This window comes from Tachysurus vachellii, chromosome 21 (genome assembly GCF_030014155.1).
Source record: "Tachysurus vachellii isolate PV-2020 chromosome 21, HZAU_Pvac_v1, whole genome shotgun sequence".
NCBI lineage: Eukaryota > Metazoa > Chordata > Actinopteri > Siluriformes > Bagridae > Tachysurus > Tachysurus vachellii.
The window spans coordinates 3983521-4010103 of NC_083480.1; the positions used below are offsets into that span (position 1 = coordinate 3983521).

The 26583-nt window shown below is 40.8% G+C and overlaps 1 protein-coding gene across 1 annotated transcript in view; it reads right to left on the reverse strand.

The window, feature by feature from the left end:
- Nucleotides 1-631: 631 nt before the first annotated feature.
- The window catches only part of ints1 (integrator complex subunit 1), a 26964-nt gene continuing 1012 nt past the window's right edge, over nucleotides 632-26583 (reverse strand). The window contains exons 2-48 of the mRNA XM_060896883.1: nucleotides 26117-26200; nucleotides 25744-26031; nucleotides 25357-25553; nucleotides 25127-25264; nucleotides 24862-25021; nucleotides 24518-24623; nucleotides 22733-22919; nucleotides 22479-22624; nucleotides 22238-22379; nucleotides 21328-21504; nucleotides 21013-21121; nucleotides 20126-20246; nucleotides 19750-19827; nucleotides 19515-19672; nucleotides 19317-19413; nucleotides 18650-18741; nucleotides 18504-18564; nucleotides 17104-17301; nucleotides 16820-16949; nucleotides 15296-15475; nucleotides 14790-14939; nucleotides 14030-14209; nucleotides 13698-13802; nucleotides 13425-13592; nucleotides 13234-13345; nucleotides 12424-12582; nucleotides 12194-12340; nucleotides 11922-12020; nucleotides 11666-11790; nucleotides 10442-10696; nucleotides 9877-10033; nucleotides 9567-9698; nucleotides 8785-8965; nucleotides 8441-8567; nucleotides 8212-8342; nucleotides 8043-8130; nucleotides 7411-7658; nucleotides 5096-5225; nucleotides 4758-4891; nucleotides 4435-4627; nucleotides 3323-3444; nucleotides 3078-3187; nucleotides 2883-2999; nucleotides 2720-2790; nucleotides 2543-2634; nucleotides 1042-1151; nucleotides 632-890 (exon numbers count right to left, since the gene is read on the reverse strand). Of these exons, the coding sequence (XP_060752866.1) occupies nucleotides 775-890; nucleotides 1042-1151; nucleotides 2543-2634; nucleotides 2720-2790; nucleotides 2883-2999; nucleotides 3078-3187; nucleotides 3323-3444; nucleotides 4435-4627; nucleotides 4758-4891; nucleotides 5096-5225; nucleotides 7411-7658; nucleotides 8043-8130; nucleotides 8212-8342; nucleotides 8441-8567; nucleotides 8785-8965; nucleotides 9567-9698; nucleotides 9877-10033; nucleotides 10442-10696; nucleotides 11666-11790; nucleotides 11922-12020; nucleotides 12194-12340; nucleotides 12424-12582; nucleotides 13234-13345; nucleotides 13425-13592; nucleotides 13698-13802; nucleotides 14030-14209; nucleotides 14790-14939; nucleotides 15296-15475; nucleotides 16820-16949; nucleotides 17104-17301; nucleotides 18504-18564; nucleotides 18650-18741; nucleotides 19317-19413; nucleotides 19515-19672; nucleotides 19750-19827; nucleotides 20126-20246; nucleotides 21013-21121; nucleotides 21328-21504; nucleotides 22238-22379; nucleotides 22479-22624; nucleotides 22733-22919; nucleotides 24518-24623; nucleotides 24862-25021; nucleotides 25127-25264; nucleotides 25357-25553; nucleotides 25744-26031; nucleotides 26117-26171 (6579 nt within the window). The 5' untranslated portion in view covers nucleotides 26172-26200 and the 3' untranslated portion in view covers nucleotides 632-774. The remainder of the gene's footprint in view (nucleotides 891-1041; nucleotides 1152-2542; nucleotides 2635-2719; nucleotides 2791-2882; nucleotides 3000-3077; nucleotides 3188-3322; nucleotides 3445-4434; nucleotides 4628-4757; nucleotides 4892-5095; nucleotides 5226-7410; nucleotides 7659-8042; nucleotides 8131-8211; nucleotides 8343-8440; nucleotides 8568-8784; nucleotides 8966-9566; nucleotides 9699-9876; nucleotides 10034-10441; nucleotides 10697-11665; nucleotides 11791-11921; nucleotides 12021-12193; nucleotides 12341-12423; nucleotides 12583-13233; nucleotides 13346-13424; nucleotides 13593-13697; nucleotides 13803-14029; nucleotides 14210-14789; nucleotides 14940-15295; nucleotides 15476-16819; nucleotides 16950-17103; nucleotides 17302-18503; nucleotides 18565-18649; nucleotides 18742-19316; nucleotides 19414-19514; nucleotides 19673-19749; nucleotides 19828-20125; nucleotides 20247-21012; nucleotides 21122-21327; nucleotides 21505-22237; nucleotides 22380-22478; nucleotides 22625-22732; nucleotides 22920-24517; nucleotides 24624-24861; nucleotides 25022-25126; nucleotides 25265-25356; nucleotides 25554-25743; nucleotides 26032-26116; nucleotides 26201-26583) is intronic.

Sequence of the window (26583 nt, forward strand, 5' to 3'; positions counted from 1 at the left end):
ACATGGAAACGCAGGACGGTGGAGGTGTTCGGAGCTCACCGAGGGAGAGGCTCGGCTTCCCTGGGGACGTGCGGTTGCCGGTATGGTACGGGCTCGTCTCACTCTTCCATCCCGTTCGCGCCGCATTGCACTTTAAAGTGCCTTATTGTAAACAAACACCACCTCAGCCTTTCAGGCTTACTGCTAAAAAGCCCCTATACGTTCCTCTCATTTGCTGAAGGGAGCATATATACAGAGTGTATAATCAATTACAGACACGGTTCATAGAGCTGTGTATAACCTGAGATCACCAGCATGATCTTCATCCAGTTCCTTTCGAACAGACAAAGAGGTTTTTCAGATGAAGTGACACCAGCCGAAAACAACTCACACTTTCATGGCAAATTGGCTTCCATTAGAGCAGTGTAGCATAGCAGAAATTTCTTCAGGGACGTAAATATGGGGGAGAGCCAAGAAAACTTTGCGTGACTCATTTGTAAGTCTTCAGTAGGAGTTCGGTGTCCTGCTCTGCTGTTCCACGAACAATAGACTGAAATAAAGTGTGATCCCATAAAACGAGATGCTGAAAATAATGAGCTCGGGAAACGATCGACATGTCTGAGAACAAGCAGAACAACTCGAGAACTTTTTTTTTCCGTTTATTATTCAAACTACTCTCTAATGATAGATGACATCGAGAACACGACACACTTCATAATCGTTTAAGATATAAAACAAAATGTTCAAATGCACTGATTTTTTTTTTTTTTAGCCTGATGAAGCAAAACTGGAGGTCTATGTTGTAGCTTCCATGTGCAGGACCTTCATGGATTCTGCGATCACAGAGCTGGTGTCTATCTGGCCATAGATCCCCACTACGAAGGCCTTATGGAGCAGAATGCCGGCGTGCTCTACCGAAAAAACAAACACACACAATTCAAATGAACACTGAGAATTTTTCATATGAACTCCAGCCAAGAGGAGGAACAAAAACAGAGATTTTCCAGACAACTGCACGATGCTGCTCATTTCTCACAGGTTTTTGAGAGAAATGTTCATTACCTTGACAGAGGAGCACATATTCTGGAAGGTTCCTCAGGGCTGTTTGGATAACGTCAAAGTTCCCGCTGCCTAAGCAGTACATGTAGGTGGGCAGGAAGTCTGACGCCAGACTACATGATACCAAGAAACGAAAGTCAGATGAATAACTGCAGAGTTGTAACAGAGTCCCAGATAGTCATGTGATCTGACATGTTGGCTTTTTAAAATAATGATTCAAATTCATTTCTTCATCACAATGACAATATGATAAATCACCATGACATTGACGACGATGACAAATGGTCAAATAATAATGACAACAGGCCTCATTTATCAAGCTGGAAAGGAATGGAAAGGAAATATGCATAAATCATTCGTAGAAACAGAAAAACTTTGCACCCGTGAAATTTCTGTAAATTTAGGGGGAAACAAATTCTGCTGAGGATTAACGAATTTACTACATTTATTAAAGTTAGTAACTGATGTGAAGCTTCTGAAATATACTGTAGAGTTGAACCTGTTTATTGCTGTTATGTTTACAGCATAATCATATTACTTACATTAAAAATGTAAGTATGTGACAAATGAAGTGAGCTAACAAACATAAGTCAAGACAAATAAAACAAATCTTTTAGTTATGACAAAAGAAATGGAGTCACGAGCCTTTAAGAAACACCTCGGCTCATAGGAGATATAAAGCTTACTTATTAATAATGTTATAGATTATTAAATCATTTTACTGGTATTGACGCGAGTTTAAATATCTTCCAGTTCTGTCTTTCGGACTTGACCCTGATGGTTCGTTTCAGGCTCCCAGCTCTCTGTGCACTTGACCTTTTATGGAGTTTTGTGGGCGTCGCTACATGCAAATGAGTTGTCGAATAGACGCTACATGCGCAACATACACACGTGCGCAAAGGAACGAAAAAAGATTCTGTCCACTTTGTCCTACACATTTAACATTTACTCACAAATGAACTGACTGATGACTGAAGCCCTATTCAGATTGGACTGATTTTACATGGGAAGTTGGGGTAAAGAAATTAGGACGCACATTTCTGGGATTTTAGTCCTACCCAAATGTCATCGTGTCGGTATTTGTGTTACGGACTGTGGGGGCACCTCGGGTCATATATATCCTGTGGATAAAGATTCGTTTATAATCTGTTTGCATGTTTTCCTTCAGCATAAAGACGTTACATGAAGGTCAATTAAGGAGGTGTATGTGGGTCTTTGGGTGAGGATGAGGATATCACTGTGTACATGTAATCTTTAACTGATCATAAACCTGGACCAAATGTATGTGACTAGTTTTGCACTCGAGTTTCTATAAGCTGAATAACTTGTAAATGTCTCCTGCTGAGATTTTTCAAGTCAGAATCACTGTATTTCTACTTGATTTTGTATATTTGCATCTTATTCAGATATTTTATAAATGATTAAATACGTGTAATGATTTAGACATGATTTAGTTTTTCAGGATGCTGGCTCATTTTGTAGTACTTTAAGACCGCTGCCTCACCTGGGAGTGTTCTGAATGCACCGCAGCGCCAGACTAAAGGCCATGTTGCGACACAGTTCCTCGGATGAGCTCATCAACCTCTGCAGATCGTTCTGAAAGAGCGCACGGTCCGTTCAGCAGCATAACATTTGACATAACGCACGTTCTTTAGTGACTGACTTGCTTAAGCAGGCTTACCACAAAATACTGGATTATTTCCGGATTCCTCTTCGACTTCTCATCCACCTCGGTCAGGACGTCCAACACGTCTGACAAAACAGACAAAAAGGTTCACTTTTGCATTCTTTCTTTTTATCACTTACCGAGTGTGGATTCAAAGTAACACACAGAAGTAACACACCTTCAATGGCTTCCCCTCCAGCAAGCTTCTTCAGGTACTTGGTCATATCTGCCGAGCTGAGTGACGTAGAGGCTGAGATATTGACCAGAGGCAAGGAACCGGAGGACGAGTCCTCAGCTACGTGCAAGAAAGGCCATTTTAAACAGAATCTATAAATTTGGTTTTCACTCTTTTTTGAGATGACAGATTCGTTACCGTCTTTGTCCTCTGTGATGACGTCCGAGGAGCCCGTCTTTACAGGCAGAGTGAGTCCGGCTAGCAGGGATTTCAGCTGCACAAGGTCGGGATTCTCTGATGCCAAACATCTGTAATAGAGAGAAAAATATTTTGGCACTATACATATATATATATATATATATATATATATATATATAGTTTATCTCAAAAAAAAAAAACTAAAGCTATAAAAAATAAAAATAAAAATCTCATGTTTCTCTTACTGTAATATATGCGAGTGCTTCTGCAGATAAGGCACAGCAGCTGCTGCATCATGAGTAATGTATTTCTGTATGAATTGCACAAACTTGTTAATGATCGGTGTACGGGATAATCGTCTGAAGTTCTGAAAAGGAAGCAGATTAGACATCAGTTGTGATGTTACCTTATCTAAAGAAAATAAAAGAAGAAAAATGTCCTATTGTAATTCATCTTGTATTATCTGTTAAGATTATAATAAGATTTATATAAGTTATATAAGATTATACTAAACTAAATCATTCGGAATTAATATATAGTACAATTTTAGTCAGTCATGCATATTTTATTTTACTTCTACTTCTAATTTTTAATTCTTTGTAGAGCAAAATCATCTTAAAGACCATTTTCATGCTTTTTTTTTTTTTCAAAAAAAGTCCAGTGCTTATTGTAATAACATCTAATAGGAATTATATCATATTAATCTGTCATATTAATACTAGACAATATTCAAGACAAGAGCACATTATCAGTGAGAAACTGAAGCACTCCTGTGTTTTACACTGATGTCTACACGGGCAAAGAATCATTACATTCCTTTTCTTTGTGAAATTTAAAAAAAAAAAACTCTATTTTGCAGAAAAAAGATGTTATTTATGGCTTAATTTTACAAAAATCTTTATTTAAAAAACCAGCAGACAAATATTTTAATCCTTTAAGTAGAAAATAAAAAGAAAACCTATTTGTGCTTCAAATTCCTTTGAATAACTAATCTCTTAAAATACAGAAATTTCAAATGTTTACTTTTTTATTTTGTATATTTTATTGGTAAAATTGGTAAAATGGTTAATATAGAGAAACGTCAAAATCTGTAGGATTTATAGATTTATATTAGGTTGAAAAAATAACGAGTGCGAGTTCTTTAACGCTTAATAAATCGCTCATATATTTACGTTAATCCTTTATAACTTTATTGATAAAATGACTTCTATAAAAACTTTCACCTTAATTTAATGACAATTATTCCTATCCGTCAATAACTAGGTGCTGCAGCTTAAAGTAAAACCCAGTAAAATGCAGCTCCTATAGTCTATAACCACATGACCCTTGCGATCTCCATGAAAACCCCATACAGTACCTGTAAGACTTTAATGAAGGACAGCAAGCAGTCCTGCAGCGCCCTCTGATGGTCTGAGTGAAAAACGCGCGGCTGCAGCAGCTCCAGTATGGCCAGGACATCGCTGAAGAACTTCAGATGGTGCTGCTGCCTGAACTCCTGCAGGTTCAGGTTCACACGGCCATGCAAGAGAGCAGCGACCATAGGAAGATGTCTAAAGTGAGAAAGTGAGAGAGAGAGAGGGAGAGAGAGAGATGAAGCGTTGCAGTTGCCCTAGACTCCATTAATAATAATCCTAGACTCTGTTAATAATCTACAGAAGATGGAGGAACAGTATAGCAGACCTGAGCAGAAGTACAGGGTGGGACACGGCTAGCCTCCTGCAGGCCAGGGTAGCGTCGGACACGCGACTCTCTACCGATTTAGAGTCTCCGGTGTCTGCCATAAGTGTGATGAGACGATGCACCAGGATGTCCAGCTGAATAAGAAAACAAACATGATGGGTTCATTTATTTACGCTCAACATCTCATGTTCGTTTTGCTGCTAAATTCAGTGGAGCTCTCTTTCGAATGTGATTCGAATGACCCTGCTGTGACACATTAAACACTTTAACACGTCTGCTTAAAAGTCACCTGAACGTTATCTCTTACAGAAAAGTGACCTTCGGCGACGTTCCAGTACCTTGCAGGTGCTTCCGTCGGCGGCGGCCTCACCGCTGAGTGCGGCGTCGGGCAGACGTACGTGCTGGATGACCTCAGGAAACTGGAGGTACATCTGTAGCAGCAGGTTCTCACACCTCCTGCTCATCACACTGCAAAACATGTTCAGATGCCTCACTTTCTAACATTCGCTTTGACGACAATGTGGCTTCAAAAAAGGTATTTAGCCTCTTCTGTACGAGTGTATTATCTGGAAATCAGTTCATGTTCATAAACATTTAATTGGTAACCATGACGGGGTTTAATATGGTGTACCTCGCATTTTCCACTGTGATTACATTTTGAAACTTAAATGGTCAGAATAATCTAAAAGCCACTACATTACATGTTATGAAATCATGCCTCAGCAGTCAGCTTGCTGTTTGTTATTATGTCTTATATCTTAAATTAAATCTTAAAGCGTATCCAGGTGGTAGATTCCAATCTAAAATCATAACTTAATTGATAAATCCCAGTATGCCTTTATTACAACACTAAAATTGCATCCAAAGATATTACGTATGCTGCCATGAAGTCAATCCAGAATCAGGAGGCTGGATCTAATCTAATTTTATATGTAATGTTAGATTGCTCATGAGTCCACAAAGTACACAAACTGGCCAAAATCTTTTACTGGACTGAGTGGACTTTTTTATCGTTTAACCACATTGATAAGTGAGCGCCTTTAAGCCTACACAGCAGATTGGTCCCTATCCCTTGAATTCTCTTTGCATTATGCATGTGGAAATACTCTTCATTTCACTATTAAACACAGCCCTGAGTTCTACTGTTTTTTTTAACCATTTGATTTCACCAAAAGTTTAATTGTTCTCCAAATCACAAGCATTCCCATTTTTCCCTGCCCACATTTCTCCTCGAAGATGATAGTTGACTCTGATCATTCCAGATTTTAATGGTGCGTGAAACATTTTTCTTTGCTTGATGCAGGGTAATAATTTACCCCTACTGAAACAGGGCAAGAAACGAGAAGCTACTTGCTGCATCAGTTAGGGTTAAATAAGAGGTTGAAGTAATTATCCAGTGGAAGGCTCTTAACTAGCCAGGTATCTGATTAGCTGTGTACACGGTATCGTGCTGATCTCTTTAAAGGGACCGAATGCAGGAAAAACTGTAGCCTGGTCGCTTATGATGGAATACAATACAAGCCAAAAAAACAATAAACACTGACGACACTGTCCATCCGACAAAGACTGTGTGTTATGACTTGACAGAAAAGAGCACAGAATAACAACCGTTCACAGGTCTGGCCGCTGGTTCTGTTCCATTCTTTGGGGAGTAATTGAGGCTTACCAGGGCAACCAGGCAGCAAAATGCAGACAGATCGCCAAACCAGGAAATCTGGTAATCCTACACAAAGCTAAAGATGGCAAACATGGTTTCTCTGTCCTTCCTTATTCTTACCGCGAGCTCCGTGACCAACACGGAGTCCCAATTTGTAAGAACTGACAAGAATTCATTACTTATTTGAAAAACGCTTTGGGTTTAGCGATTCATACTTTTCCTATAACTTCCCTTTATGAAGCTGGATATGAATTGCTTTCATACTAATTGCTACTTTTATGTCAGTTCAATGCAGTAAAATAATAATAATAATAATAATTCTGGTTGTTAACTTCCCAAGCCTGACCTTGACCAAACCCTCACCCTCGTTATGGAGCTTTAATAACTAAAGGCAGGATGATAAGAGGTGCTGGCCTTTGGCTAAAGGAAATGCCCTGTAATCTTTGACAGTTGCAGCATAAGGAGGAGGCAGGAGAATTAATCCTCGATGCCTTCATCAGTCTGTGGCGAGCAAACTCCTTGATATCAAAGCACCGTGCAATTCCCATTCTTACTTCACTACAAGAACTAATTATGCCGTGTGCTCCGCTTCCAAGCTACAGTTCGTGACAGACAGGGTATTCGTGGCACAGAGGGCAATAACATAAGCTCTGTGCATGAATAAACATGAATCGCTGTAAAAGAACAGGAAGGAAAAGTTCGGGAATAATAAAGTCTGTGTGTCTCTGGGGACCTTTTTGTTTGAATCTATTTCACATATTTATAGTCATAGCTTTATTAGAATTCTGATGCTTGTGAAAATAATTTGCTATTTCTTTTCTACGATCTTTTGTTTTGATTCGGGTTTTGTTTGATGCTACGTTCTACGAACTTAAAACACCGGCGCATGATTAAAATCCCTAATTCCTGCAGCGTGGCTAATAGATAAAGAACCTGGACTATGGCAGAGATATGAGCTAATCTTTGTGCCTGAGGAGGGGAATGTAGACACCGTACCTGTTCCCCCACTTCTTGATGCAGTTGAGTAGGTACTCGCAGACGGTGTGGACGTTCTGGGGGTCGCTGTGGCAGCAGCTGTGCAACAGAGGGAGGCGAGACTGGATGAGAGAACAGGATGCCTGGTCCAGCGTTTCATCACCTTTGCCTGTGTCTTGCCAGCTCAGCTCTGACTCCCACAGGATGAGATCCACCAGACTGATCAACTCATCGATGGTCAACTTCAAGACAAACTTCTCTGTGCGTTTCTGAATGAGGAGCAGAATTTGTTGTTGTTAATTCAAATAAAAAATGAGATGCTGACTCTATCCCGTTTTTTTTTTGTACAAGGAACAAAAGACACAGAATCCAAAATAAACAGAAAACATGTGCTAAAATAAACACGAGTTCTGGTCCCATCCGGCTTGCTGTGAGATTGGGTAACCCTTCACATGTGATTTGCTACACAGTCAGCAGGGGGCTCCACAACTGCTCCTTTAAATTCATATTCAATGATAACAGTAAAAGTTACGTCCATGTTGACACGGCTGTCATGTGATTACACTTTAATTATCTATCTTACACTTAGCTGTTGTTCACAAGCCTTTTTTAAATGAATAAATTTATTTTATTTTAAGAGGACTGCATTTTACCTGTGGAGTTTTCTGGTCTCTGCCTTGCCAGATGCGAGGGATGTGACTGCAGGCCCACAAGAAATCTAGAGCTGAGGAGGGGTCCACGCTGGACACATATAAACCCATCAAATGACTCACTGGCTCATGTGAAGAATGAGAGTGCAGCTGGTAAAGTGTAGCTTCTCACCTGTGCTCTTTAGGTTTGTTGAGCAGTGTGGTGATGCACTGGTGCAAAGTGCTCCAGTTGGACTGGTGAATGAGCAGAGCCAGCAGGTAGGGCCTGTAGGAAGGGACTGCACACACTCCAGAGCCTTTACCCTGTGTAAAAACACACAACCGCATGCACATGCTAACAAATATTCAGACAAGTTTTGCCCACACAGGCTGGACATGTACAGATAAAAAGATAAAGGTACCGAGTTCAATGAGAAGAGTAATTTTTGCTGGAGGTCGGAGCACACAGATATAACCTCCGGGTCAAGCAACTCCAGCCAATCAACCAATAGCCCCGAGCTGGAGCTGGTTCTCTTTCCCTCAGAAATGCTAGCGCACACACACACACACACACACACACACACACACACATGTCATTATAAATCTTTACTGAAACAGAGTTCTGGAGCAGAAAAATAACAGCACTAAATTAAAAAGCTAATGCACAACAGCCATCAGGTTTTTGGAGACAAAAAGGTTTTCGTTTATAATTATATAGCAAGAAATATTTCTCCACAGGAATGTTTTGGGCATCGACCCTGCTTACGTTTTAGAGTCTGCCTCCTGCTTCACCCCTCTCTCCTCTGTCTCCTGTAGCAGCAACAAGATCACCATGGCAACAGGACCAGCTGTGTTACCGGGGGCTCCCGTCTCCATGCCAACAGTCATGAGTAGGGACAGCAGCTCTTCCAGGTATGGTGACTTCACCTCCATTAATCCCTGTAGTACTAGGATGTGCAAACACACACACACACACACACACACACACACACACAGCATATATAACACAATGCGGTTTCTATTCTGACTATTGCGAAATGCTCCCAGGCTGCTCAGTAAAAACAACCCAGCAAAGCCCGAGGCCAATCCCACATGGTTAAACCCAAGATCCTCTGTAATTGCTTTCTCCGGTAAACCTCCAACCCCCCCCGCAGTCTTACCAAAAACCTTTATAGCTTTTATACACTGCGACTGATGGCCAGCACTGTTCTCCCTGGACATAAACAAGTCTGAAGAGGCCTTGTAGGATTTTTTTTTTACCCCTGTGCGTGGTGGTTTTAATCTTTGGGCTGATTTGAATTTAGATGTCGTAGGCCAAAGTCATAAACAGAAATAAACACAAAGCCACAACTCAGAACACAGAAGGTTTTTTCGGAGAAAGTGAGTAACGTTGTTCTCGGCTCTAACAGGATCACGTGAATTTGCTACAGCTATTAAGCTGCTGATCTGTTTGCTTGATATGCTGTTAAAATCAGATCAAGCAATCGTGGCAGCGCTCAGAAACCGTATCTTATGGTTCTGAACAAATGGATTTATTAAACAGTAAACCTTTCCTGATGAGTTCAGGCTCAGCATTGCATTTCTCTCCAGCTCGTAGTGAGGCGATGATGCCCCTCACAGCCACCTCCGAGTCCCTCCTGTATGCAAGTGCCTCTGCCAGGTGCAGGAACCCTGTACGTACTGACAACAGAATCGATCAAACAAACGCTATTATTGTGGATACACACAAATCAGTGTTTTGCTCAAAAATACTTCTTCAAAACCAAACCAGCAGCTTTTAATATAACACAGAGTACTGCTCTTGACTGAACCGTCTTGTTTAATAAAAGTTAAAGAGCAGAAGTTAAGTTCTATTCACCATCTGTGATGTGGTGCTTGTGAGAATATTGTGCAACCAGAGACTTCAGCAGGTTGCTAAGTGATCCTGCCTCTAGTGAAGAGCTCTCCAACCAGGTTAACATCTGCATGAGCACCTTAAAGAAGAGCGAACTGAAAGCCACATCCTGGGATGCACTCTGCAGACAGACACACAGACAGATGGGCAGGTTAGACAATGTAATGATGACAATGCTCAGTAATGGTATGTTTTTTGTAACCATATGATGAGCACAAAGATCCCTTTTGCTTTTAGTACATCATTTTCTGGGACTTTTTTCAGGACGATATTATAACTGCTGTATAAAGCACTTCTTGAAGTTGCTCATGTCTTGCCCTAAGAATATAACATTCATCTGTGCACATTTGGCAATATATACACTGTAGAACTCATATAATAAATATTATGTAAGTTAAACAACATACAGTAATAATATGATGTGCCTTAACCTGATGGCTTACTATTTACAAAACCATTTTTCTCACCCAAACGTTCCCCTTGACTAGGAAGTAAGTCTATAAATTAAAAATATTGAATCATTCCCTACCTGGTAGAGATGCAGCTGGCGCAACAAAGGGCATGAGAAGGCGTGGCTATGATGCATTGCCATAACCAGCGGGCCAGCATGAGCTGACCCAAGCAGGGCTGCTAGGGCCTGCAAGACACGTGCAGCTGTGCCACCCTGCTGCCCCTTTCCCTGTCGTGCCCGCAACACTTCCTGGGCGAGAAGCTGCTGCAGGGCCAAAGCCAGAGAGCGGGATGGGGGTGTGGGCCAGCGTGGGTCTATCTTCACAGGAAACATCTGTACACAGAAGAAACAGTGTGATACCTGTCTGCGTAAAGGAAACCGCTACCAGGTTTGTTCAAAGTCGTCTCGACTTCGCAATCGAGCCAAAGAACAATTCCTAACTGTTTAATACAAACATTTAAAACAAAGTTCACTCTCTGTGTTTAAAAATGATAAAGTCCAAGTCAAGACCTAAGTCACAGATAAGTACATGCAGGTTCCCAGACACAGGTGACAATATAATAGGGTGATAATGTGATGAATTATTTGACAATTATGTCACATTAGGTCACAAAAATATAAACTAAAATAACGAAGGTTTTGTGGATGTAATTCAGCAAACAAGTCCATTTTTAAGCCACAATTACTGTATTGCAAACAATTTGTGAACAAACACACACACTGAACAAAATTATAAATGCAACACAAAATTATAAATGCAACACTTTTGTTTTTGCCCGTTTTTCATGAGCTGAACTCAAAGATCTAAGACTTTTTCTATGTACACAAAAGGCCTATTTCTCTCAAATATTGATTTGATTGGTTTTATTTTATTATTTATTATTATTTCCTGAAAACTGCCATTACCTCATTGCTTTATTCAGATAACAAGTAATGTCACAGTAACAGTCACCGTCCATTTTATTAGGAACACGTGTACATTCATGAAGACAATCATGTGGCAAAAGGACAAGACATAAAAACATGCAGAAACTTTAGTTAATGTTCACATCAAACATCAGAACAGGTGATCTGTGACATTAACCATGGCAGGTATGTTGGTACAAGATGTGCTGGTTTGAGTATTTTGAAACTGTTGATCTCCAGGAAATTACACACACAACATTCTCTAGCTTGGCATTATCAGGCGGTTAATGTTACCAAGATCACATCTTCCATCGTTCAGATGTTTGATGTGAACATTACCTGAAAAGCATGGTGAGTGTATATGCTATACATTCATGCGTTAAAGAACAACAGTACCTGCAGGAGGACAGTAGTGAGATCGTCATCAGGGCTGATGACCGGCACCTGACTCATGGCTCTCATCTTCACTGAGCTGTGTGGAGTCTCCACGGTCACTTTCACCCTGCTTGTCTCCACACCGTCTGCAAGGTGATAACGGCCATGTATAGCCATGTGAGTACATCACGTCCGTTCGTCCATGCAGATAAATTCCCATAATAAACATTTAGTGGTACAAAAACAGTGAGTAAACGGCATTGACTCGGCAGCTGACCTCTGCACGGTAGAAGTGATGCGCTGAGTAAACTGTGAAACGTGTGTCCGCCTGTCGCTCCTCTCTCGTGCTGCACCTCTACCAGATGAGCCATGTAATCTGATACAGTATGAAAACATTTGCTTAGACTCACATACCTTTCTGCAATAATACATTATAATATACAAAATACTCATGAGAACCCTTATATTCTGCAAATGGCACTTTTTAAATACATTTGATATACAGTATATAGCAATATTTTGGTAATATTTCTGCTGGCTTGTCCTCACTCTTGTCCATGATGTTCTGCTCCAGTGTCTGTGGGTCATGGGAAACGGCTTGGTCCAAGTACTGCAGCAGTTTGCTCATACTGGACACGGGAATCCCGAAGGACTGCACGAACAGTAGCAGCTGCTGCGGTTCTAAATCCTGCAGCGCTTTAAGGAGAGAAAGACATCACTTATAATCGCTAAAGGTTAAACAGAGGATTTCATTTGCTTTAGCTGAAGTAAGTGCTTACCTGCGTCGACCAATCGGGGTACCTCTGAGCGGATCATCCTCAGTTTCAACCAATCGGGTAAGAGAAGAGCTTCCTCTGACGTGTCCACAAGGAAAGCAGTTGGAAGGGGCTTTTTATCAGGGAACCAGATTTCTAACAGGGTGTAGAAGTCACTTTCACCTGTTTTAAGAAATAAATGAAGTACACGCTGTAACTCGATGCAGTACGGAATAAACGCCTACATCATAAAAGTTTTAACGTGGAAATAATATTAACGTAACGTTTAAGCCTGAAAACAAATATCGGTTTGCATCGACTTCTCTTAGTGATACATACTGCTTTTCTCTGCACACCCAAAATCGAGAGTATGGAACGTGAGTGAGTGGCGAAATAGCAGAAAACTGATATTAAATAAGCGTTTCAGACCTGCCAAGCTTCAAAATTGTGTATAGGAGCAGAACAGAAAAATATACCAAAAAAAAAAAAAGCCAATCAACATATAAATCTTGAATGATTGACAGGTGTTTAGGTGTTTTGAGCTCTCCTCTTCAAGCGGCAGCCTCGTTTTCTGTCACGGTGAATGGATTTTTTTTTTTTTTTTTTTTAGTTCAATGATGTGAAATAATTTACAATATTTATTTTGGATTCCACAGAAATATTTCAGGTTTTGGGGGAAACTAGAAAGCATAAAAAAAGGATATGGATTAAACTGTGATGTGGGTTTAATTGTTGACTAAAGTTAAATATATCTGCTTTAGCTAAATAAGATATTCTTGGATATTCTGATGAATCTATTTTCAGATGGAAATGAGACACGAGGAAACGGCGCACCTTTGGGTGGTCCTAGAGTGAGCAGAATGACCATGGCGTGGACAACCAAGATGTGCATTGTAGCCGTTTCTCCTGTTGTCCAGCGGAGAAATACCTGATCCTGAGACTCAGACTGTTAAATACAAAAGGAAGAAATTAGTGAGCCAGATTAGCACAAACCCAAAAAGTGCTATTTTCTTTAGTGTGCTGACCCAGCTGTAAAGATCCTCTCCTTCCTTGGTCTTCCTCATACGACAGATGTAGGTGGAGAAAATGGTTATAAGGGCACTGAGTGTGGCGTCTGACTCTGGTCTGCATGAGTGCTTTGAGAACAGACTGTTCATGATGGTGGAGCGCTCTACAATCAGTCGGGCTACATCCTAAACATGGACAAAAAAAACACACATGTACACTTACAGACACTGTGAATCTCACTGATCATCTAGGAATTTCCACAGTACAAAAAAAATAAAATCAAATCTCACCAGTGCCAGATCATTATGCAGCCCCTGCTCCCCTACTGGTGCATGCTGGGAGAGGTAAATCAGATAGGCACTTATAGTCTGAGGATCAGTCTCCATGTGAATAGCCTTCGGAAGAGACGTGAAAATCAGCGTTTATACAGACATGCGAGCTAGATGAATAGAAATGCTGACCAACACAACAAACACAATAGATTATTTTGCATTTTGGAGTTTAAAGTACTCGCTCTACTCAAGCCTAATCTGTTCAATTCCAGCAAATCTTCCTAGCTCGTCCGGATAACACGTATATGGTAATGATGAATATTATAAACCAGATTATAAGCCAGACTGACCTGCTGCAGGGCGTTGGCCGTCATCCCCCTCACGCTGTCAAACAATGGCAGTTTGGGCAGGTCTAGCAGGAGCCACTGATACGCAGGAAGCAGTTCTGCATCCCTCGAGTCATCCTCCATCAGCTGGTCGCGTTCCTCTCCATCCTTAATCCCTCCCTCAGAGAGCACCAAGGACAGACCCTGCCAGCGGGAAAGTATTGGACACAGAAAGAAAACACTTATGCAATTCTTGAGCAACATGAGCACGTTAACTGCTAGATGGTAACGTAAGCACTGTAGGGATCCCATACTTATCAGCAGGTTGTTGTTCGTTTATGTGTATGATGCAAGTCACTAATGTGCTTATTAATGGGGAAAAAAACAGCTTACTTGTTGAAACAAGTAGCATGTAGAGACAAAACTGTAAGTTTGCAGACTGAAAAATAAAATACGCAACATTTTAATACTCGACACACTTACATAAGTTTTGATGCTTTGGGAGGGATACAAAGCTGACACCGGAATTACTGGCACCGTTCTTTGGCACCGCAACCTTTGTTGGAGCAATCTACAGAATGCAGCACCTGCACTTACAAGACTAAAAACTGCTGTTATTCTCCCCAGACGAGGGCCAAATTGTTTTTCATTCAATTCATTGTGAGGGTGAGAGTCATTTTAAATCCAGTGTTTTGTGGCACAATGTATTAACCTTATTCATTTTGGCTATTTCATCATTCTGGAGCTGTCTGGATATGCTTGTTTTGGCTGTTCTTTACACTACCTTCATGGCAAGCACTCTGGATGCCACCTGAGAGGAGCTGAGTCTGCGCAGGAAGTAGTCCAGCACCTCGCAGGTCGTATGCTCATCTGCCTTAGGCCCCAGTAGCAGATCCTGTAACCGGCCTAGGAGTTGTCTCTGCTTCTGTTGCCTCTGTACAGGTACAGCAGTATTGCTTTTAAGGAACATTTGACCGCAGGGATTAGGAAATTTTCAAAGACTACGTTATATAACCGACATTTGAAAAATAATGAAGAAAATTCTGTAAGATTCTGCAAGCAAGGTAATCACTCTGCAAAAAAAAAAATGGATGCTATGAAAATAAATACAGGTTTTTGGACAAATGCAGTGCTTGGTTTACAAATTTGTTTCTTTTCAAAATCAATTCTAAGCCCCGAGTGACCTAGAGAAAGTAGTGGAACTAGTTAGCATGATCTTGTTAATGTAAATTGAGACAATAGCTTGTATTTACAGTTAGGTTTAAGTAAGAAGAGTACGGTGTAAGGCACCTGTCTTTTCTTTGCTTTCTGCTCTTTGCTCTCTCCTTCTTCTTCGTCGTCAGCAGATGTGTTGTTGTCAGCTGCATCATGAAGGAGGAATTCGCACAGGCATTGAACAGGCAGCACATCCAACGACCCCTCGCTGGACTGCACCAGGTCGGCCAGCCACGGCATGGACTGGGAAGATGCCTGGACGAACATCGGAAGACAGCAGGGATTTGCTCAGACATAACAGTGGCAGAGAAGTGAGGAGGACAGTTAAAAACAACATTTATCCTAGCAATTTTTGGGGTAAAGGATTGTTGCTTGGGAGGGAGACTAAGTCTGTATAGTAAGCTAGCTAACATAGGTATGAGGCTGCATCACAGAAAGGATCAGATGCACTGCTGTTTGTTGAAGATGGACTGTATACTAGTTCTACGGTGGCCGGGAAGTGCAAAACAAATTAACAAAACCGAAAACACATTAACAAAACCCAAACCAAATTAACAAAACCGAAAACACATTAATAAAACCCAAACCAAATTAACAAATCAGAAAACACATTAACAAATTCGAAAACACAACGACAAGTCAGACAACCCAGAAACGGTAGTGTATCGTTTTTGAATGGAAACTTACCGATCATTGGACAAGACACCTGTCACTCAAGATATACAGGTATGGAATCTTATGTGTAATGTGTAAAGTTCTCCGTTTAAATAAAGTTCTCCGTTCAAGAAAATAACAGAATTAATCCACAGTAATCAATTCCATCCATCCATTCCAACTTTTCCCTGTGGCAGACTGTTGAACTTCATGTATACTTTGAGTGACAGGTGTCTTGTCCAATCACAAACTATACCAACCGCTTCCGGGTTGTCTGAAATGTCGTTGTGTTTTCTGATTTGTTAATTTGTTTTCTGATTTGTTAATTTGTTTTCTGATTTGTTAATGTGTTTCATGCACCGATTCAGACAAGCCGGAAGCGGTAGGTATAGTTTGTGAATGGAAACTTACCGATCATTGGACAAGACGACTGTCATTAAAGATATAAAGGTGAATGAAAGGTGTCTCGTCTGATGATGGTAAGTTTCCATTAACAAATTATACCAACCGCTTCCGGGTTGTCTGACTTGTTAAAGTGTTTTCGGTTTTGTTAATTTGGTTTGGGTTTTGTTTATTTGTTTTCGGTTTTGTTCATTTGGTTTGGGTTTTGTTAATTTGTTTTGCACTTCCCGGCCACCGTATAGTTCAGTCAGTTTTCAGCATTAAAATGCACAGGAACAGTGATGTGATCAGTCCCCCTTGTCAGCATTCTGCAATGGCAGCAGCAATTATAACATCACAATTCAGAACAGTTTTTTTTGTGCTCAATTTTCCCCTATTTATTCATAGAGAATTCCGACATGCTATCATAATCGTCTATTATATTCGAAAGCAGAGAATTGCATCAATCCAGTGAGGCATGTATGAGGTATTTTTTAAGTCTCATCTGATTAACCAATGAATACCGGCACAGATTAATACTCCGTCACTAATAAATTCACTCACTTGTCTCTGGATGATGTTGAGTAGGAAGTCTGGGTTGCGGCTGCGGCACAGCAGATGGCCCAAGCGCAGTGACTGGTTCAGACTCTTCAGTTGTTCCTGGATGTGTGGTGGTGGTCTGCGTGGTGGACCCCTGAGATGATGTAAACACAGACACGTACGTATGTGATGTTGACAATTATAACCATCGCAAACAGGTCTATAACTGGAACTCAGCTGTAAATGAAATGGCATCTTCCTAACTGATCACTTCCTACTAAAAAACTGTGTGCATGCCCAACACTTACTTTGGTGCCAGGCTGGTTAGCTGGCACAGCAGCAGGCTGCTGCTCTCTGTGATGGTCAGCTTGGTGGAGGCAGCTGCCAAGTGGCTCTCAAAGGCCACGATCTCTTGACGCTCTTTCTGGGAGACCTGTAGCTCGTGACTAATCATCTCTGCCTTTGTCTCCTCGTCAGCCACCGTACACGGTGGATAGGAATAGTTGCTGTATGCAGGTTGAATGAAAATATAATGAACTTTCATAGTTTGTTGTGCTTTCATTAAAGATACTTTTAATACTGCGATGGAAATGTTGCTACAGCATTAAATGAAACGATAAAACGTATTACATTTACAGTGCTAAACATTTTGATCATGATATGCTTTTAAAAACAGAAGGCTGAACCTGTGTAGTGTCCTAGTTGAAGATAGAGTTCTCATGCATATTCTGGGTTTATGGGGTATTCAGTATGTGCACAATTGTTAAAATCATTAACAAGTAAAATGCCTCTAAGATGTTGCATTGAATTTATAATTCCAAATTTTTATCCATTTTTTTTGTAGGGGAAACAAACTGCTTCGTGGAACTAATTTTGCCCAGGACTCATGTCTTCCATTATCAACTCTGAATATGGAAGTATCTTAGGGCCTTTTTACAATTTAGGGCCTTTTAAAAGCATTTACTGTTTGCTGCATTTTCGCTGAAGTCAGCAGTGCATTTTAAGACCCATCGAGACCCCTGGGTGAAAGATCACCTGCGAGTGATGTACTTCCGTTTGGGAGGAGTATAGTGCTGACGTATGTGGCTTGAACAACCACATTCATTTACACCTTTCCAGTTTCATCTGAAACGCGTCCCAGACCACCTCCTGAAGTGGTTTGAACGATCAGATTTATATCCGTCTCGAAAACGTTTCGGAGATCATTTATACCTGGTCTTTTTACCATCGGATAGCTATCGGACTACAAAAAATGAAGTGACCAGGTGTAAAAAGCCCCTTTAATTCTAGGATTACTGAAATGAAACACCGCTGAACGTCGGAATCTGATCTAATAAATTCGACATAACCTCAACCTGGCCGACAAATAGATGTGGTAAGTTAATGCAGCAGCACACAGAGAACATTAAGTTAGCTTACTGTATGTCAGGAAACGCCTCTGTTTACTTTTGAACAGCTACAGGACAAATACCAGCTAGTCAATCACAGCTATTTTCTTTTGTTTATACATCGACATCTTGTGTTTCAAGGAAAGAAGTGTATGGCTGAAATGGGAGAATATCATGCAGGACCTTTTGTAGGCTGGAATGCAGCACCAGACCGAGTCGTTTAGTACGGTGGACTGTACAGATTTTAAAAAGTAAGTGGTAGAAATATAGCCTAATTTTAATTTGCCTTGGCCATTCCCAGAGAAAAAAAAAGTTCTTACTTTGTCATGACCATCTCCATAAGCATTTTCAGAGTGGGGTATCCATCCCAAGCTGGCAGACCTATAAAGAATGAATGAATGTCTTTGAAGCTGAGGTTTAAGAGTTATTATAATATCAGAGGACTGCAGAACTCTAAAGCCCTCACCAATTTTCTGTGGGTTGAAAGCTGCCACCACCAGCAACAGAAGCCAAGCTTTCCAGTAGAGTGTTGATATGGCCAGATTTGGAGGTTGGTACCTGAAACATTTCAATACAGCTTAAATCAACATAAACAAGTGTCTGGAGTGTCACCTGAGTCCTTCTAGAGAAACCTGGGTCCATAAGACATGCAGCAACACCGACTCATTACTTTTGCGTATATAAGCAGATCGGAAGTGTTACATAAAATATAACATAAGTCCACAGTGCTTTGTCCCACCATCCTTTCATTATTTGCAAAGAAGACACCGCACACACACACACACACACACACACACACACACACACACACACACACACACATCCATTCAAATGCTAAGGACAATTTAGAGATGCCAATCAGACTACAAGACCTTCCTTTGACTGGGGGAGGAAACTGGAGTACAGGGAAGAAACCCTTATAGCATTTGGAGGACTCCACACATACAGGACAGTGCTGAGAACCAACTTATAAAAATAAACAGTTTTTGTGTTATTTTTTTACCCATATTCAGTTTTGGACACACCTGCAAATGTCATTATACCCCTACAGATAAACACCCTTTTCTGCAGATCACATGTCAAGTGCAAAGGTTTTTGTTTTTAGTTTATATTGTGTAACAAATGATGTTTACCCTGCAGGGAGCTGGATGTTCTCTGGGTGATGGTATGTACACAAGTTCAGGACAGCATCGATGATCTGAATCCTCTCCACGTGCAACACATCCAAATCTACGAGAAAAAGAAAGAAATACACCGAGCCAGCTCCAAATCGGTCAAAGTCAGCAGGAAGAAATGTTCTAGAGAATGAATGAATGAACGATCAGCGCTACCATCTGACTGCGCGCCGGCGGCTCTCTTCACTAAGTGATCGGCCAGCTCCATGGCGTCAGCTGGGCCCAAAGGCAGATCCCGAGACAGGCCAATCACCAGGACACGCATTAGCGTGTCCTCCAGCAAGGGAACCTCTGAACACAGCCGCAGGAAGAAACTGACCAAACAGAGACGAGAAGGCGTTAGAGATCATTCTTAAATCGTAGCAAATCTTTACTACTTTCAAAGCCTTACTTTCTGTCACTTTCAGGAGGCCAGTTATCCCACTTGTAATAGGTCTCAGGCTGCTCTGTGAACAGCACTTTGTGGAGGCTGCCGACAGCAGGCGCACAAACACACACACACGCATCAATCCATTACTTTAGTTACAGCATATAGAGAATATACAGACCACTGTCATCGTGATAAACTACTACATAAGACAAATCGATAAGACTTTCATTTCGATATTCTTATATTACTATTAAAACATAATAAGGTGCTGACTTCTACGTATAAAATCTGCTAGATGAATTTCTTTTTAAATCACTGATGATGTCGGCCTGGCCGATAACGATAGTGATGACCTATTGTCTATATTGATGCAAGCGACATTCAGCCTCCCAAATACCAGTGCACGTAGTCTTTAGGTCCCAGTTTGCTGATAGATGGAACCACAGTGTGCAGCCACCACACGGCGTCTCTCTGGATGGCAGCAATCTGGTTCTGAAAAGCTCTGAGCACTTCCAGATCTGATACAACAGCAAAAAGATATCAGAACACTCCAATAATTAGCATTAGGGCTTTAACATGTGATAGAAAAAAGCTAGAATAATAAATGATGTTATGAATCATGCTGAATAATAACAGAGCACTTAGAATATAATTTAGTTTAAGCCTAACTTGAATTTCTGTGCATTTAATGAACAGAACATGTTACACCATATTAACTTCCATTTCTCTATCACAGACTCTCTCTCTACTTACATCTATCTATCTATCTATCTATCTATCTATCTATCTATCTATCTATCTATCTATACATCTATACATATGTATATATATTTGTGTTCATTCAGCTACAAAAGCATTAGTAAGATCAGATGCTTAGTGGCAACAGTTTGGGGAAGAACTACACATCGGTGTAAAGGTCCACGGCCACATATTTTAGGCTGTATAGTATTTTTTTTTTTATATATGTTATACATTTTTTATATATGTTATATGTTTATATATGTTGGCTTCCAAGCCCTCGTGTCGCCATCCTGCTTTCAGTTCACATTAAAGCTGCACAAACTAAGCTCCTGAAAACTAAGAATACTAAGAGTCCGTTTTGTGTTTGTTTGTTTTTTTTTTTTTAGATCATTGATGCTAGTTATCTTTGTTGGAACAATTTTTCGAAGCTTTACTTCTAATCTTAAATCAATCACAGGAATGAGGAAAGAAAATCAATAGATAGTCAGTCATCAAAGGAAGCAATATTACAATATATACAGCGTTACACAAACAGAGACTTACTCTTCTTTTCTCCTTTGTCCCATGCAATACCGGCTTCTTTGACTTGTGCTGTGATGCTGAGCATCATGGATACTGTTAACAAATCTGTCACCTGGATAACAAAACGCTCCTATGTGCAAGGAAAGAAAAAAGAAATCCGATATCACTGTAAACCTACTTGGCTTTAGGCAATGTGAGACCCTTCTAATTAATGCTTCTAGCTTTAAGTTCATGTTAAATCCATGTCTTCATACACACTTGTGGATAAAAAAGTTCTTTAATCTATAAACGGCCTCCATAATCAGTACAATGTCCTACAATGTGGAAGACACTTACTTTAAACTCCATGTCTACATAGGAGGCTTCCTTCCTTTCCTGCATGAGGCCCAGACAGAAAGACTGGAAGTTGATCTCGTGCTTTGTCTGCTTGATGATCTCTCTGAGCAGGGCACGAGATGCCCGAAGGTAATCGTCCTTGTTGGTCAGCAGATCCTGGAATACCATGGCCAAGAACTGTACAGAGAAAGAAAGTTTATAATCAAGTATGTAATCAACAGTGACAGTGACAGCAGACAATAAAATGGATAAGATAGTGACCTTAAGCTTATTCTGTACAAAATATTCAATTCAAACAATATAATTATATAATTATTATATATGAGTCAACAACAAAACACTAAACATCCAAGTAGTTTAAACAAGGGAGGAGAGTTGATTAAACATTAAACTTGATGTCTGGGGAAAACCCTTCATGTGGAGACATTTTGACATTGTCTATCATGTCTGAAAAGTGCAGGCTTTCCAGAACTGAAATGTTCTTGTTTCTCCTATTCTCTGATTTTCACTAAAAGCATCTATTTTGGTAAATTTAAGGCTCTGGGTTACTATATGGAAGGTCTGGGTTCAACCCTTATCACTGCCAAGCTGCCGATGTTGGCCATTTCTTTCACTTCAGCAAGAGCTTTAACCCTTCCAGCCCTAGATGTGTTGTATCATGCTGTGCTCTTACACTGGCTTCCTAACAAGCTGTTATATGCTAAGAAAAGAATCACTGTGCTGTAATGTACACCTGACAAATAAACACTTCATCTTCTTAAATAAATACATGTAAGCGCAAACTATTCACTTTGACGGACCCAAATATTTTTAAAAACAGAACTACAAAGAAAAACTATGAAATGTGACAATCATACTACAAACTGAGGAAAACATGGGGCTTAATTTTAGTAAAGTGTATGAAGCTCACCTTCGGGGCTTGCTCTGGGCTGTGCTGTAGGACGGTATGAAGCACTTGCATGTTGTTAGGATTTCTGGCATTGGACAGCTCGTTAAAGATCACAAGTTTAATCATGGTGCCCAGGTTATCTCTGTGTGCATTCAGGAGCTCTCTGCGATACAGCCAAATAAACATGAGAATAAAATTAACAGTGAAATCATGCAAAAATGGGCAACCTAACAGTGAACAACTGAAAGAGAGAGCGGCTTACCGGACACACAACATGTAATGATTGAGGAGGACTTTAGGCTTAAGACGGATCTTGATGAGGTTGGAGATCACGTCCATGTCGTCAGCACCGTGGGTTCTACAGTTCATGCACAGAGACATAAGGAGGTCCTGCGCTGGTCTTGTCAGCTAGAAAAGAACCACAAAGAACAATAGCATTACATCATCTGTATCTTTCCTAAACCAGTGACTGAAACGCTCTTGAAAACAAGCGTCAGAGAATCTTTTTTCTCTTGCCTTTGGATTCTGCAGCCACATCTCTAGTCTCTGTACAGCCATCAGTCGAACCTCCTTGTAGCCGCAGGCAGCCGTTAATAGACGCAGAAGGTTCCGTGACACGTTGTCCATGGGCTGCCTGCGGTTCACTTGGTCCCTTAATACATCCAGAACATAATCCTCCACGCTATCTGCCAACTCGTCGTACCTAAATGAGTGTTTGTCAGTCAAAAAAAAAGCTAGAAAATCACTGGACTACAATACGGACACATCTGTAATATTACACCCTGTTCCAAATTATTATGCAAATTCTATTGAAGTGTCACAAAGACTACATATTTTGTTTTTCAGTTTAACTCATGGATGGCATTGTGTCTCAGGGCTCTTTTGATCACTGAAAACAATCTCAGACACCTGTGATTATTAGATTGCCAGGTGAGCCCAATTGAAGGAAAAACTACTAAAGGAGGGTGTTCCGCATTATTAAGCAGAGCACCATTTCCATACAATATGGGGAAGAAAAAGGATCTCTCTGCTGCCGAAAAGAGTGAAATAATTCAATGAGGTATGAAAACATTAGATATTTCACGAAAACTTTGAGTTTGCATTGGGCAGAAAAATACACGAAGACTAATTTTCAAACAGTCCTGTTCACTGATGAGTGCCGTGTAACCCTGGATGGTCCAGATGGATGGAGTAGTGGATGGATGGTGGACGGCCACCCTGTTCCAACAAGGCTGCGACGTCACCGGGGATGGAGTCATGTTTTCCGTAATCATTTACATTTACGGCATTTAGCAGAGTGACTTACAACTGAGCAACTGAGGGTTAAGGGCCTTGCTCAGGGGCCCAGCAGTGGCAGCTTGGTGGACCTGGGGTTCGAACCCATGACCTTCCGATCAGTAGCCCAACACCTAAACCACTGAGCTACCACATCCCTACGTAATCATGGGAAGAGAGCTGGTCGGCCCCTTTAGGGTCCCCGAAGGTGTAAAGATGACCTCTGCAAAGTATGTGGAGTTTCTGACTGACCACTTTCTTCCCTGGTACAGAAGGAAGAACTATGCTTTCCGTAATAAAATCATCTTCATGCATGACAATACACCATCTCATGCTGCAAAGAATACCTCTGCATCGATGGCTGCTATGGGGATAAAAGGAGAGAAAGTCATGGTGTGGCCTCCATCCTCCCCTGACCTCAATCCTATTGAGAACCTTTGGAGCATCCTCAAGCAAAAGATCTATGAGGGTGGGAGGCAGTTTACATCCCAGCAGCTCTGGGAGGCTATTCTGACAAACAAATTCAAGCAGAAACTGTCCAAAAACTCACAAGTTCAATGGATGCAAGACTTGTGAAGCTGCTATCAAATAAGGGGTCCTATGTTAAATGTAACGTGACCTGTTAAAATGTTAAAAAAGTTAAAATGTTGTTACAAGTGTGATTGAAATAGCTTTGGATTTCAGTAAATATGCTGCAAACACAACAAAAGACAATTTTCAGTTCTTTACAACCTATAAAGTGTTTTGAAACTTACTGTTTGCATAATTTGTATAATTTGGAACAGTGCATTGTAAGTTTTTTATGTTTAAAAAAAACACTGTTATCATTAGGAGGTTTGTTCAATAAAATTTTAATTGTACTCTTAATAGTTGATAACATGAGAATTATGCTGACTGTTTACATCATTTATTTAGGTAAATGAGATATCATTTGCATAATAATTTGGAACAGGGTATATATCAACTACAGGCCGCAGTACCGAATCACACGGACGTAGCGCTGACATACTGATAACAGTGCAGTACCTGGGCATGACCTGTCCTTCCTCTTCAGGACTGAGTTTCTCCTCTGCAATTAGAAGCTCAGTTTGATTGTCATCCTCATCCGGAGTTGAAGGATGGGGGCTGTTTCCTGAAAAACAAAGAAGAACCTTTGTACATTTAATCATGTGTTACATTTCATTACGTTCCTTAACCAGAAACCATAGCATGTATAAAGAAGATTAAGAAATGTGATTGATGTTAATGAACAGTGCAAATGTGATCAGGGAAAAGAACCAACAATATAAATACAGGTCTGTTTAGATCTTTTAATCAAAGCGAGTAACACTGCATGTCGGCTAGGTGTCTCTAAAACATGAATAGCATACCTGCGCTGAGATCTCCTCCGGAACGGCCTGCGTCAGTCTGTAGAAGCATGGTCTTTGGGGGCATCTTGGTGTTAAATGCAGTCTGTATGTTGTCTACAAAGCTTTTACAGTGGGAGCTATCCACCCAGATTCTCTCCCCGAGAGAGTCCTCGATGTAGACCTGAAGAAAACAAATCATACACATGGATATAAAATATTTCATTCATCCATAATGAAAGACGATTATTAAAGTCACTGGACAAGCATGTACGAATTAGATTCTTACTTTGACAAAGATCTCAGGCCAGTTCTCATCTTCTTCATACGCTGCCATTAGCAAATTGCAGGCCAGAACAGACACCAGGCTGTTCCCCTTAGCCTTAAAGTTAATAGAAGCATCACGCCGAAGAAGGCTGCACAAAGCCTGCACCGGGACACACGACAGGATGAAATAAACAGGTTGACAGACAGAAAGCTAACAGAAATAATGAAAAGCTTTATATGAACACTGCCGACCTCTATGACTCCTTCAGTCGCAAACACGTTGGGTTTGATCTTGGCGAGGAACATGAGGCTGAGGTAGAGGGTGATGTCAGGCTTGGCCCGGTTCATCTTCAGCTGTTTGACCGCACCACACAGCAGTCCTTCAATACGCTCATCATTGCCTTCAGCCTCTGCTGCCTCAATCTCATCCAGTAATACAGCTGGGGGAACTGCAAAACCACCACAGAATTTATAAGATAATCCAGACCAGGACCTTAATTTACCATTAAAAATTCACTATTTTAAACATAAACATTAAAAAAAGAAAATAATTTACATGCAGAAACTTATCAAGAGCGTACCAACAAAATGTAAACAAACTTAATTCAGTAGCACTAACTAAACCCTATACTGTCTCACCCTCAATAGGCACCACAGATGGCTCTTTGATAGAGGGTGAAATGGCTCTTTTGTCAACAGCTGCTACTTCGGAAATACGTGAGAGGGCACTGGGTGGATTGGAAGGGTGTTTGGGGCGTTTCGTCGGGTTCGACAGGCCTGAAGAGGATGGCAAAGATGCTGAAGCCTCTCTCTTGCGGTCCGGTGGCAAACCTGTGGATGCTGGTTTAAGCAGAGCTGGGTTTGCTTTGGTCTCGCTGGCCTGGCTTTTGGCCCCCAAAGCGATGAAATCTCCTGGAGGAGGGTGACCTAAGAAGCAGCAAAGAAGCAGAATGTAAATCTTGACCTTTACTGACTGTCTTTTCAGTACTTACTAACTAACTGCACCACGTACCTGATGTTTTGGCACCACTAGGGCGCCTGAGGCTGGTCGGCTTCGGTCGATTCATGGTGCAAGACGTTGACAAACAATCGTGATCTGTCAAGCACAGGAACAGTATAATGATAAATGCTAGGAATGAAGACTTGTTAAAGAATGTTGTGTCAATCAAAACTGATTTTAAACAAATCATACACTATATGACCAAAATGTTCATGAACCATTACAGAGTTTCTGAACATCTCGTTCCAGATTTATTCCTCTTTAATGTTATAATAATCTCCATTCTTCTGTTCTGTGACGTCTTTCCACTAGATGTTGGAGTGTCTGTGTGGATTTGTGTTCATTCAGCTACAAGAGCATTAGTGAGATCAGACACTGATGGTGTAAGATTGAGGAGGTTGAGTCAGAGTCAGGGCTCAGTGCAGGACACTCGAGTTCTTCTACTCCAACCTTCACACACCGTGTATTCATGGATAAGA